At 39.4% G+C, this 14,976-nt stretch overlaps 1 protein-coding gene across 1 annotated transcript in view; it reads right to left on the reverse strand.

Moving 5' to 3' along the window:
* Positions 1-14,976, reverse strand: part of Mgat4a (alpha-1,3-mannosyl-glycoprotein 4-beta-N-acetylglucosaminyltransferase A) — a 96,942-nt gene that overhangs the window by 19,806 nt on the left and 62,160 nt on the right. The window contains exons 7-9 of the mRNA XM_058578298.1: positions 13,301-13,347; positions 11,479-11,592; positions 10,497-10,572 (exon numbers count right to left, since the gene is read on the reverse strand). Of these exons, the coding sequence (XP_058434281.1) occupies positions 10,497-10,572; positions 11,479-11,592; positions 13,301-13,347 (237 nt within the window). The remainder of the gene's footprint in view (positions 1-10,496; positions 10,573-11,478; positions 11,593-13,300; positions 13,348-14,976) is intronic.

The following is a 14,976-nucleotide window of genomic DNA, read 5'->3' on the forward strand; positions in this document are numbered from 1 at the left end:
TAGGACATTATTATGGAAAAACTCAAGCATACTTTCATCAGAAAAGTCAAGAAAACAATGGTCAAAAACAATGAAAATACAAAAAATAGACTTCACTAAACATATTCAGAAAATAAAATGGAAGACACACACACTGCGGTTCAACTAAATCACGCCTATTCTATGGGAATCACCATCCCTTTCTGTCAACAGGTCCCTTTTGGTTCTTTTATGATGCTGAAGATTTAACACTATTTTTCCCCCTTTCAAAGGAAAATAAGTTTTGCAGTACTTTTAGTCATGAAGTTAAAGAAAAGCCAGCAGCTTTCCTTCTCTACCCTTACCCTGCTAGTTAACCTGTGTGAAAAGTTGAGTGGACATGCATTTGACACCTTCTGAATGCACATACAAACCAATATATGAGGTTCCCACCTGCTAAAGTTTGGATCTACTAACTTCCCAAAGGCCACGTGTTGAAGACTTGGTTCCCAGTCCATGGCACCATGGAAGGTAGTGGGGCCTTTAGGAGGTGCCTGGTGGAAGGAATCAGGTTATTGGGGGTGTGCCCTGAAGGGACTATTGGGACACTGGCCCCTCCTCTACCTCACTCTGCTTTCTGGCTGCCATTGGTCAATAATTTTGCTCCTTTGGACACTTTCCACCATGATGTTCTACTTTGCCAAAAGCCCAAAGCAACAGGGCCAAGCTGCCATGGACTGAAACTTCTGATACTGTGAGCCAAAAGTAACTTGTTCTCTTTGTAAGCTGATTGTCTCTCTGGTATTTGTTACAGTAATGTAAAGCTGACTCCCATACCATCCCTTGCGTCAGTTTTATAAAAAGGATCATACCATGACACTAACATTTTTCACTTAATACATCATGAGTATCTTACCAAGTAATAAACATCTACTGAAGTCATTTAGTTTAACAGTGTCTCATGGTTTATTCAGCTCTTCCCTGCTCACAAGCAGACATTCAGGTTGTTTCCTGGTTGTTGTCCACACAATGCTGCAATACTTACGCTTATACCTGCATGTTAGTGCATTTCATTCCTGTAGAACAGATCCCTAAAAGTTCCTTTTATATTAATAAACACCTACAAAATATTGAGAGCTGTGGCAATTCACAGAGTGCTAGTTCCCCTGGGCTTTGCCAGTGCCCAGTGCACTCTCTGTGTGGAGTGTTGGCCAATCCCAGAGAAAAGACAGAAATGGGGACCTTGGCCTGTGTAGAGCCCTCCTCCCCAGAGTCTCCTCTTACCAAACTTCATTTTGTTTCTGTTTCTGGCAGGACTCGGGTTTCATCCAGGGCCTTGTGCATGCTGGGCAGGCGCTCTACAACTGAGCTGCATACCTACCCTTTCCTCAAATATTAAAGCCACAAAAATATTTGATATCTGTAAGGTCCTTGCTTAGCATGTGGGTGTCCATCTTAAATGACAGCCACCATTTAAGGCTTTCCCACCCAAGGACCTTTCTGAGAAAGGCTCACCACTCCCTCATACCAGCCCCATTCTTAACTGCCCACATTAGGACACACCAGCTCTAATCCCTGAGCCCTCCCATAAAAGTCCCAAACCTCAAGTTTGTGCTGCCTCTGTCTATGGAGAGATGGCCTTTATTTGTCAGCTCTGACAAACTCTTGTGCGTATCTCTGCCAAGTCTCCATCTTTCATTTCTTGCTGCCTGTCTCCCAGTTCCTCGCTTTCCTTTCAATAGCCTAAGAATATTTTTCCTTTTCTGATTTCAGTTATCATTTCTCATTACCTAAGTAATATTTGTCTTAGTGTTTGATTTTTCATGTACTACCAGTACTGCAGGTTTTCTTCTTCCTATCTATGAAGAAATATAGTGTTTGGAAAGGTACGCTATTGATGAGCTTGCCAACTATTTATTGAGCTTCTGTTGTGCTGTGGACGTTGTGACGAGTCCTAGGACATCATTGAACAGGAAAGACGCGCTTTACTTCCTTGGAGCCCAGAGGGGCTGAAGGGAAAGGCAGGCAAAGCACAGGGCAAAGTGACATTCAACCTTGCTTTTGGCAACAAGAGACACCTCCACTCATGCCTGACTGGCTATGCCCCGCAGGAAGGACACAGAAGAGATGCATGGCAAGGATCCCCTCCGCCCCTTTAAGAACCACTGCGGCTGGCCTCCTCCCTGACCTGGGCCCCCAGGGCCTGCTCTCCACCTCACAGTTCTGTCTCCTCCTTAAGAGGACTATGTAAATGGAATCACAGTATATAACCTCTGAGACTAGCTTCCTCATTCAGAACAATTCCCTAAGATCCAAGCTGTGGATCAACAGTTTGATTCTGTTGGTTGTTTAGTATCCTACATATGGATGTATCATCATGAAGTCACCTTATTGGCATCAGGTCAACACTGGCATTAGATCCGCCATTTCAGGTCGGGAGCCACTTTTATCTAAGGAATCCTGGGTTTTGATTTAGGAGACATTTTATCTAGAGATCCTGAGGAACTGCTGCTTGGCCTCCCACAGAACATGTGCCTACTAAAGGGTCCACCCCACCCCAACCCATGACATAACCCCTAAAGCAAGCTTGTGAAATTGCTCTTGCAGGCTATAAAGATGCTCTGTAAGTGACACTCACTTCTGCTCCCCTCAGAGGGACAGCCTTGTCAGTTTGCTCCATGCTCTGACAATAAATCTCGAGTGGGATTCTGGTGTGTGGTGTAGTTCTTGGACTTTGCGAGTGTCCTTTCACACAAGCTGAAGCATACCTGGGTGACCTGCAGTCGGGGGGCAATGAGAATACTGCTGCTCTGAAGACCCATGACAGATTGTTGGTGGACAGAGTGCTTCAATGACATCAATGTCTCATGGCAGGAGCCACCATGAAGACTGATGTGCCTCATTAGTGACTGCGAGTTTACAGAGGAAACAAGATACAAAATACTGTTTTTACACTACGCAAATGTAATACTGGAGAGGGGAATGCTCTATACACGTACCTGCTTAAATTTTTAAAAGCTAGAATGAGAAACTAAAAACTGTGGTGGGGGCTGGAGCTTTGGCTCAGAGGTAGCGCACTTGCCTGGCATGTGTGAGGCACTGGGTTCAATTCTCAGCACCACATATAATAAAATAAAGGTCTATCAACAACTAAAAAATATTTTTAAAAAAATACTAGTGGTGGGGGCTGGGGATGTGGCTCAAGCGGTAGTGCGCTCGCCTGGTATGCTGTGCGGCCCGGGTTCGATCCTCAGCACCACATACAAAGATGTTGTGTCCGCCAATAACTAAAAAATAAATATTAAAAAAATTCTCTCTCTCTCTCTCTTTAAAAAAAAAAAATACTAGTGGTGGTCACCCATAGGGGAGGGAAGGAACCATGGTAAAGAGTCAGGGATAAAAGTGAGATGTTGGTGACCGTACCTTCTTTTATAAAAGTTCTGATTTTGAAATGCTAGGCTCTATGTAAAAAAAAGAAAACTCTAAAAACTGAATATAAGCCAAAACAAACGGACCTAGTTTCATATGAAGTTGGCACCACGGTCACAAAGGATAAAAGAACCACTCAGGTGACTTTCAGAAACCATACTTTGACTATATATACACATCATGATTTATTCTATGGGGAAGTAAGCACAAAGAAAGTTCAAACTGCATTTGGAAGTCTTATTGTTAGTAGTGATACTAATATTTTGAAATAATTCTAGAAACCATTTTACACTATACAACAAAAAATATATCAGGATCAATCATGCTATTACAAACTAAGACTTTCAGTGTAAGAGGAAAAGAAAGAAGTATAAAAAAATTAAATGAAAACCCTCTAATCACATCTGAACTGGAAATACCAATACACACTTGTGCAGTTTCTTTCTCTGAAAAACACCCTCTTCCTTGCTCCAAGTCCTAGAAGCAGAGACATAACAGCAACCAGCATCTCAAGTGCCAGATCATGTTCTTAGCCATCACATGCCTTTGAGAGGAGCAGGCACCTGAAAGTGACCGATTCCTGATCTGGGAAAGGAAACATGCAAGATGGGCCAGCCAAGGAAGTGATCAAAGATCCTGGACTTACAGAAAGGAAATAATAGCCAACCAATGAGGCTCTTCTTTATCACACTAGTGTACCAATGTGAGCATCGGTAAGAATAAAATTAATAGACAGAATCAAGCATTTATTCTGCCTTTTCTTATTGAACTATTTTTCAAAGTAACCAAATAGCTGAGAAAAGAAAATTCTTTATAGAAAAACTCGGCTTCAAGGAACATCAGTGAAGTAGAAAATTACCACTTGGGAACCTTTAATAAAATAATCTAGGGAGAGATCACCAGTGGAGACTGAAACCTTCAGAAAAGTGGATCCTGGAGCTTCTCCTGGGGATGAGGCGGGTACACAGAGCCCACTGCCAACCTCAGCACCACTGTCAGGGGGGCCACCTCACAGGTGAGGTATCAGGAGAATACGGCACCCCATGAAGTGCCAGAACCATCTAAGTCTTCCAGAAAACACTGTCTTCCAGTCATCTGCAACGAAGCACTTTATGAAACCAGGAATGACAGTGTCATGGTAAACTTCATTCTGAGCTGCAGGCCTAACACCAGGACAGCTGGCATTACCAGACCCCCTCGAGTGTGTGTCCTTGGTAGTGCCAAGCAACGCCCAACTCTGCTGCCTTTTTAAAGGAAGCCTCTGAAAGTCTTGAGTATGACATTCCCCTCTCCTGTAACCATGAAGCCACTTTCCTAGGGGATCACAGCAAGGTCTAGAATAAATTCCTTTGCTCCCTCGACCTTCATCCTAATACTTCAGATGTTCCCAGGTGACCTCTTTCCTTCATAAACTAACATATCAAAGGACTTTTTAGGCTAAGATGTTTTTAACACTAATACTCTGGAGGTGGGTCATCTGACCTCATTAACAGAATTCTGCATAATTTAAGATTGTAAAGACTAAATATAAAGCAACTTCCTCTTTCCTGAGGCATAAGTTTGGGGAACACACAATAATTTTAAGAAAATTTATGGAATTCATATTAGGAACAGCTGAAAATTTAGAAACAATCTAAATGACCAGCAATAAGGTAATTATGATATCTGAATAACGGTACTTCAAGAAATAATTAAAAATTACATTTTAACAAATGTTAAAAATAACAAAACAGGCTATCAGTACGTACAGTCTGATCCTGTAACTGTAAGAGAGTTATTAGACATCAGCAAGAGAGTGGAATAGGGAACTCCAAGTCTGCTTCCTCCCCCACACAGACACAGATTTAAAATTGGTGCATTCAAAGCCGTCCCTTGGGCGTGATACCGTGTGACTACAAAGAACTCTCAACTTCTGATTCTCCCTGGATCAAGAAAAGAGTAGATGTATCCCTAAAAAATGTAAGACATTGGATATATATCTCAAGGGACTAGTTTTTATCTTGTCTTAATCAAAGCAGGGAGTAGAACAGAGCACCACATCAAGGACCAAGAACAAAGGCTGTCCATTAGCACCAGACACTGCAGTACCACAGACAGACACTAGGTAGAGCTCCAGGACTATGGCGCTACCATAATCAAGCTGTCAAAAGTCAAGTCAAAAAAAAAAAAAAATCTTCCACGCAGCATGAGAAAAGTGACCCATCATATACAAGAGAGTTTCTATTAGTGTCAGAAGACTTCTGAGAAGAAACACTGCAGGCTAGAAGGGACTAGGATGGTATATTCAAAATGCTAAAACCAAAATTACCAATCAAACAAGAATACCTGGCAAGAGAGAAGTTAAGACTTCCCAAGATAAGAGCTGAGTGAGTTCAGTACCAGGTGTCTTACTGATAAAGTCCTTCAGCTTGAAGTGAAAGAATGATAAATAGCAACAAACACTACAAAAATATAAAGCTCCCTGGCAAAAGTAAATATACAGACAAATATAGAATCCTGTAGTAAGGTAATACAGTTGCATAAGTCATTTTAAATCTTATACAGAATTTTTAAAACCAAAAGCATAAATGTAATCACAAATCTATTGTTAACAGATGAGCAATATAAGAGAGGTAATTGAGACAAAGAATAATAAAAGGCAAGGGGACAGATGTAAAGAAGTATGAATTTTATACTGAAGTTAAATTATCAGTTTAAGTAACTTTAAGAGGTTATAACTTTAAGAGGTTTTGTGATTGCAGTGATACCACAAAGAAAACAGATATACACAAAGAGGAATGAGAAGGGAATCACTGCATATTATTATAAAAATCAATAAAACAAAAAAGAAGACAGCAAGGATTTTAAAAATGATCAACAAAATGGATAAAACTCTAGGTTGAGTGACTAAACAAAAAAAATGAAGACTCAAATAATTAAAATTGGTAATGAAAAGGGGAGCTACTTGGAGGCTGAGGCAGGAGGATTGTGAGCTCACGGACAGCCTGGGCAGCAGAGCAAGACCCCGCCAGTAGAAAAGGAAGAAGCAGAGAAGCAGGAAGAAGCGGAGAAGCAGAAAAAAGAAGAGAAAGAGAAAAAAAGAGGAAGGATGAGGAGGGAAGTGATGAGGAAGGGGAGAAGAGGGGAAAGGAAAAATGAAAGAGGGCATTACAACTGGTAAAAGGGTTATAAAGATGACCAGTAATAATTATATGCCAACAAACTGGATAACCTAGAATCGTCAGGTAAGTCCCTACCAAGACTGACCATGGAGAAATAAAAAGTTGAACACACTTAAAACAAGGAGATTAAAGCAGTAATAATGAAAAATAAAATAAATGAATCTAAAAGAATATCTCCCCGCAAAGAAAAGCTTAGGACCAGAGAACTTGACTTAGGAGTTCTGCTAAGCATTTAAAGAATTGACATCAATTTGTCTCAAACTTTCCCAAGGAACTGAAGCAGAGAGAACACTTTCAAACACCTTGAGGTCAGAACCAAAACCTTTCCCTCTACGATCGGAACCAAAAGGGAGCCCATTCTCACATCACAATTAGTCATACTAGCTAGACCATTTTGACAAGAAGAGGAAATAGGCATTCAAATTAGAAAAGAATGAGCATTATCCACAGATGAAATGATTTTATATAGAGAAAAATCTAAAGAATAGATTAAAAATCATACAAATAAATGATTTCAGAAGTTTCAGGATACAAAATCAACACACAAAAATCATATTTCTGTCTACCAACAATGACCAATGCAAAAAGAAAAACCCTCCCATTTCCTAAAGCATCAAAAAGGATAAAACACTTGGGAATAAACCTAATAAAGGAGGTAAAAGAACTCTGGTAAACTACTAAACATCACTAAAAGAAATCAAAGAGGATAAAAATAACTGCAAAGACAGCCAGGCACTCGTGGTTGGTGAGACTTAGTATTAAAATGTCCATGCCACCCACAACAATCTACACCTTACAAGATCCCTGCCAAAGTTCTCATGAGATTTTTCACAGAAATAGAAAAACAAATCTCAAAAAGATAAAGAATAAATAAAGAATCTCAAAGGATCCCAAATAGCCAATCTGGAAAAAGAACAGAGTAGGAAGTCTCATTCTTCCCGATTTCAAAGCAATGGTGATCAAATCAACATGGTACTGACATAAAGACAGATACATATCTGCTTACCTAGGTAGACACACACACACACACACACACACACACACACACACACACACCCCAATTAGATGGAATAGGGAACCCAGAAATACACCAATGCATACATGGCTAAATAATTTTCCACAAAGGTGTCAAGAATATACAATGAGGAAAAGATAGTCCTTTCAACAAATAATTCTGGGAAAACTGGATATTCACATGCAAACAAATAAATTTGGACCCAAACTTTTTACTATATTCAAAAAAAAAATTAACTCAAAATGGATTGGACTTCAACCAAGGAGCTAAAATTATGAAACTCCTAGAAGACAGGGGAAAGCTTTAGGCACTGGATTCAGCATCTGTACTTTGGATATGGCTTCAAAAGTCTAGATAAAAAATCGAAAGTGGAGAAATGAGACTATAGCAAATAGAAACTTTTGTATGTCAAAGGAAACAACATAGCGGAAACTCCACAATCAAACTGGAAAAAATATTTGCAGATCTTCTAAAAAGGGTTACTACCCAGAATGTTTAAAGGAATGTTAACAAGGAAAAATCAAATAACCCAGTTAAAAATGGACAAAAGATTTAAATAAATATTTCTTCAAAGATCACACAGATGGAAAACAAGCACATTAGCTGATGCTCAACATCATACATTATGAAGGAAATGAAAATCAAAACCACAACCAGATGCGACCACATCATTAGAATGACCAAGAAGAAAATAACAAGTACTGGTGAGAAGGCAGAGAAAATGAGCCCTGTGCGCTGATGGCAGGAATGTGAACTGGCACAGCCACCATGGAAAATACTATGGTGGTCCCTCGAAAAATCAGAAATGGCACAATAATGACTCATCAACCCACTTGTAGGTATATAGCCAAAAGAATCCCAACAAATTGTGGAGAGAGAGGTACTCACTCCAGTTCACCACAGCATCATTCCCAGTAACCAGAGCTGGAAGCAGGCCAACAGATGAACTGACGCGAAAATGCGGCTCAAACACACAATGAACATCATGCAGCTCTAGAACAGAAGTCCTCCCTGCCACATGCTGCAACAGGTGACTCCACTAGTATGGAGCACCTAGAACCGTCAAAGTCACAGAACCACAGGTAGCAGGAGGTGACTAGGAACATGGGGAAAGGACAGTAACTGATGTTTTTGGATAGAGTCTCTGTAGGCTTTGCAAGGTGAAAAGGTCCTAGAAATCTGTTGCACAACAATGTAAAACACTTCACACTACCGAACTGTACTCTCAGGGAAGGTGCAGATGGTAAATTAACGTTATGTGTTTTTGCCACAGACTAAAAGGGGCTGTATTAAATGGTATAAGTATAAGCACAAACCGTAAAGAACGACAGCCTGGAAGCAGGCAACCAACGCAAGCTCATAGCTGCCACTGTCACCATAGCTTACTCACCGCTCCTCAGGAAACACTGTCTTACTACTCTCTCTCTCATCCCCATCCTACCCTTAATTTCTTAAATAATTTTTCTTCCTAGGCTCCACCAAAAAAAAAAAAAAAAAAAGGCATTAAGTTTCCATTAATTCTCTCCTAGGAGCTAAACTGAAAAAAATAAACTTTAAAAGCAACATAAGGACACTTTAAAGTTCCCTATATCAAGTTCTTAACTGTAAGGTACATAGTATACATTGGCCACAGAACAAAATAGCCAGGTTCAACAATAATATTGGGATTTACAAAAATGAAATGCTTTCCTTACTATTTTGAAATTAAGACTTCTCTAAATCTAGGATGTCATGTTTTGACACACAAAACTCAGACACTGTTGTATTCTAACTGTTGTATTCTAACTGTATTTATTCTTTACAGTTCTTATTTCGTGAACTAAGAGTAAATCATGTTGAATGCAGCTGATTGCTATGGTTTGGATCTTGAGATCCCCACAAGGGGGTTTATCCCTGGAGAAGCACTACTCAGCGGTGGTTGTGGAGCCTGTAATGTGGGGACGTGGGGGAACCCTCTCTCTTGATTTCTAGCCAGGAGATGAGCAATGCTCCCACCGTGATGTGCTCCTACCACCGGCCCAGAAGCAACAAAGCCAACTGACCATGGGCTGGCATCTTCAAAACCGTGAGCCAAAATAAACCTTTTCTCACTATAAGTTAATGACCTTAGGCTTCTGTTATAGCCAAATGTCCAAGAAGAGAAAGTCTGACCCCAATGTGAGGTCTTCCAATGGGAGGCTATGCTGTTTCCTTCTCTCTTCTTCCCCTATCCCCCATCACTTCCTTTCTGATTCCAGAACTAGAACTTCTTGCTGTCCTCATCAAAATCTTCTCACCAGAAAGGACCTAATAAACTTTTACAGTAAAAAATAACAGCAGCTAGGTTTAGTGTGCTATGCTTCAGAGTATTTGCATTTTGAACAAGGAATAAACTCTCTTTTTGGTTAAAGAAAATAACCTATCATTAAGGAGAATTAAATTTGAAGAAATAAGAGCTTCTCAGAATTCTTTGCTATTGCCTACCAGGTTAACAAACCCCACAACAGTGCAGGATTCTTCTACTTGAATATCATTAGGGACACAATGCTTTTTTTTGTGTGGGGGGGTGGCATTTAAATTTATTATCTTCAATATAAATGTAACTGTATTGTGGCTTTCAAAAAGATTTACTCTACCATGAAACCACTCAAAAAAAATGTAACAGTGGAGAGAGGAAGGAGGAGAGAAGATGGAGGAATGGAGTTCAGAGGAAGCGAGACATAGTGAGGTTGCCCCTCCACACGGGAGCTGGGGCCACACTTGGTACACTCGGGAACCCCAGAGCCCACGTCCTGAACCGCCATGGGGATCCTGCTCTCTCTGAGATATAATTAGGACTACACAGATCTGAGGAGGGCTGTGCTTCCAAAACCTCCTGCTTTAATGAATATATACCCTTGATAACACTTCTTCTTTAGAAGCATGAAAAACATTAAAGGAAAAGCCACACTTACCTGAATGTAATATATGCCCTTTTCCTGAGCATACATCATTAGAAAACAGTAATCTAAGTTTTGCTTTGTTCTCCATCTGAAACAAATAGTTTCAAAAATAGGTTAGGAATCAGACTGAAATTTAACAAAGTAAGATTAGATGTATAAGCCTCAAGTTTTCTATTATAATACAAGAGTCAAAGAAAATTCTCTTTTCTCTAATGCAGCATTAAATACACCAAATACATTCCTAAGAACACCAATCTTCAAGGTGTCCTGAACAAAAAAAGGTCAAGTGAGTTTGGGAAAAACTGTGCACATATTTCTTTCCTGGAGATATGCTAGTACGTTAGAGACACTGAAACATCTAGCAGCAAAAACATTTGCTGAGGAAAACTTTTTTTTTTTTTTTTTTTTAAACCATGCTGGGGATCAAACCCAGGGCATCACGTATACTAGGCAAGTGCTCTACCACCGAGCTACATCCACAACCCAAGAAAAAGAAATTTTAATCCAATATTTTCCAAACCTCCTTGACCACATAAAATGTTCAAGTAACATCTGAATGTCTTGATGAACTAATCCTTAGATAAATCATACTTTAGGGAACTCTGGTACCTAGGACTGTGTTTTACATACAGGTACAGATTAAAAAATGTGTATTGAATACAGGTACAAATAAATAAATACATATTTAATGTTAAAAAATTAAATGTAGAATATTTAGACCTTTCAGTAAATTCCTGGCAGCCTATAGAAACACACTAAAAATGTATAACAGAAGTGATTCCAAAAGCCAGCTTAAGGAAAACACAGTAAACTAAAAGCTCATACTAAGAAAACTTCCAGAATACATCTCACAAGCTGCCCTAGGCTTCATGAGATGATCTTGAGTATGTTAGCAAATCCAGCCCTAAAATTTTTGCAGGTTTGATTGACAGAAACCACATTTATTAACTCCCACACTCACAGAATGGAAGACTTTAAAGGACACTCAGCTCACCTCACTCTTTCTTTTGAGTCTCCAAACGTCTCCTTTAGGTTTGTCAAGTCAGGGTAATAGCTTTCAGGGGGTGATATTACTTCCACCAGGCCAGAACTGATTTCTTTAGAAAATCTGCCATGAGAAAGGTAAGCTCAGTTATTGAAGCTCTGTGAGATTTTATTTATCTTAACATCCAATTTAGCACATTTTACATAAAACACACCAGAGAACATGTGTAGCAGGAATAATGTGATGGTCAAAATGTGCTAAATGAAGCTGCTTATCACTGAGCTTATTTATCTGAAAACACAGGTTTTTCTAGTAGCACAAGGTTTGGGGTTTTGTTGTTCTTGCTCTTAATACTGCTTTAAAAAAAAAAAAAAAAAACAGTATAAAATGCCATTAACCTTAGAGTAACAGAAAGCCCAGGAGAACTGTAGTCTTACATTCCTACAGCAATTGGAATATTAAAAAAAAAAAAAAAAAAAAAATCAAGGTCCCACAGAAAGTAGGGAAATAAAGGAAAGAAAACAGATTAATTTCTGTATGCATCTAAATACATATACTTGTGCAAAATTCAAAGTTCTTCAATTTTCCAGAAGCTTCAATTTTCCAGAAGTTGTAGGTTATAGATTATGTCACTCCAGGCCGGTGCTTCTCAACTTGGGTGATTTTATCCTTCCTGAGACATCAAGCAACATCTGGAGGCATTCTGGCTGTCATTACTATGGGAAATACTATTAAAAATACCTGTCAAACGTACTCTGCCCAGGTCAGCCCTGACAACAAAGAATTACCTAACCACAAACATTAATAGCATTAAGCTGGAGAAATCCATTTCTGAAGTTTTAAATCAGTCTGCATGTATACAAATGTAATTTCTCCACATCTGCATTCTTCCTCATTTTTGCAAATCTCCAGAAAATGCTTATGTAACTACCTGCCTTTGCACAAATGTTCTTAGTGTTTGACTGAGCTTTGTTTCTGGCCTTGGTTTTCCTGCACATTGAGGAAGAAGTAAGTCAACAGAATGACTGCACCAGCCCACCACAGGCCTGCCCGTTTGGTCTAGGGGAAGGGAGACCAGTTATTAATTACTGCCCTGTTCCTTCATTTAAGGAGTCCACATATCAAAGTGCATTTCTACAAAGAATGTCAAGAACTTTAGCACTTGAGGAAAATCTAACAAATGATAAATTTAATCCTGAACTATGCGTAATATTTTTTAAATCTCCAGGTTTAGCATTTCAATGGACAAAGTATCATATTATTTTAAATAGAGAGCTAGCAAATAATTGCAACTTCTCTGGTCTTTAAGCAGATACAATTCAACGAAGAAACCTATGTCAAGACTAGTTTTTATGATATCATTATTAAAACTACTAAAGCAATACTGTAAAAACTAATAACAGGCTTCCCGCCTGTTACCTGGTTCGTGCCCTGCATACTGCAGGATCAGGGGGCCAGACACAGCTCAGCGCTGAGGCCTGAGATGCTACATGAAGATATGCCCGGCAGCCTGTCTATTTAATCGAGGGTGAAAGACTTAAATAATCTCTTAAGGCTATCTTCACTGCCTTCATGAACAAATATTTATTTGATAATGTTACACAAACCACATTCAAATCTCTTCTATACTGAAATACACCAATTTATTCCAGCAGATAAATGAACTTAAACACACCTGCTTTATGAGAATGTAAAAGACAATGGTAGGAGGACTAATGAACAATGATCTCCAGAGGGAGATTAACTATCAAGGCAGGTGCTTTCTTTTAGCAAAAAGCCAGAGACAGCAGTAAACTAAAATATTTCCATTTCCTAATAAAGAAGGACTTACTCTTTCTCCAGGTTGGCCACAACACTGTGGACATAATCAATATCTGTCTGGGAAAGAAAAAAATACCAAAATTCATATTTGTATTCGACCTTTTTATATTTTTATATTTTTATTTAATACTGAACTCAAAATTAGACAAATGACAAAACATGCAGCAAAAACATTAAATTTTCAGGCAACTTGAGGGATTTGCATTTCTGATTTTATTGTATTATTGTGCTATTCAATATCACTAAATACTTCATACAGTGAGCAGATTTGTAAGTGTTTATTCTTTCCAATTGCCTACACTCGATCAACAGGAAACTGGGCACAGAAACTATTCCTACTTCTCTGGAAACACCCAGACCCTGAGTAGTGGGCAGAGGCACCGACAGATGCAGCCTGCTTACAAGATTCCAAAATGGAAAAGTCTTTCTTAACACTTAGGGTCAAGATTTGCCTCTGGTGCTACTGGACAGTATCATCTGAAGTTACTTCTCTGAATTTAAGTTTCCTATTCTATGAAAAGAAAAAAAAAGTGGGAGAAAAATTAAGACCCCAGAGATGACAAGTTTAAATGATAAAACTGAAAAGCATGCAATGCAAAGATGTGCTGGGCTTCTGGGGACCCCTGTGAAGAAAGCCGCACCTCTGACCAACCCAGAAGCATCTGGCCAAGCCACCCAGGTCTCTGCCAGGTACTCTCCTTGCTCCTCTCCCACTGGTTGGCAGCAAACACAGGTGGTCACTGAGCTCTCAGGGCCTGCTTACTTTTAGAGAAAAATTTTTCCTGATTATATTTTTTAAAGGCACATAGATTTTTTTTTAAAGGTAGTATTACTACCCAATTCTGAGAATAAGTCTGTGAGTCTAAAATGAATACACAGATTCTTAAGTAAAAAATGCTCTTTCTTTAGAATCAACTGTTTGTCTTGGTTAAGTAAAATTAAGAGCTGGGCTGATATATGCTACAATGAGATGAACCTTGAAAACACCATGCTAAGTGGAAAAGCTGGTTGCAAAGGACTACATAACGTGCAACTGCTTTTATATGAAATATCCAAAGACAAGTATCTGCAGGGACAGAAAATAGATTATTGGTTGCCTAGAGCTGGGGGAATAGGAGGATGACTGGGTAATGGCTAAGAGTTTCTCTATAGGGTGAGGAAAATGTTCTGAAGTTGACTGAGGTGATGGCTGCCCAACTGTTTTAGTAGGTGGATTATACATTGTGCGAATTACTTTTAAAAAACAGAATAAAGTTAAAGGCATAAAAATTAAGTATTTCAGGTTGTATACCTGGATCTAGGTCACTCAGCTTCTCTTAGAGACACATGGAAAAGTTGGATACATATGTTAACATGAGCCCAGAGGAGATGGTGTCAGCAAGGAGGCAAAATCATAAGCCTCAGGCTTCACCCCATTACAGAAAGCTCAACTAACAACTACCCACAGACCAGAAAACCTTTCTGAAAACCCTACTACTTGAAAACAAGCATGAGACATGCTGCTGGTCGGCCGAACTGAGGACAGAGGATAAGAAAGAATGGTCCCACCACTACCACGGCACTCATGGAGAGAACGTCCTAGGGCCCAGGGTGTTTACTGAGGAAGAAGAACCAGGGACAGTCATCCAGCTTCCTGAGCATCCAGAGACGCATCCCACTCTAGTCTCACCTCGTGGGCAACACTGG

Source organism: Marmota monax, unplaced genomic scaffold (assembly GCF_021218885.2).
Source record: "Marmota monax isolate L192 unplaced genomic scaffold, Marmota_monax_Labrador192_F-V1.1 WCK01_AAM20220418_F8-fsc00210, whole genome shotgun sequence".
NCBI classification, from domain to species: Eukaryota; Metazoa; Chordata; class Mammalia; order Rodentia; family Sciuridae; genus Marmota; species Marmota monax.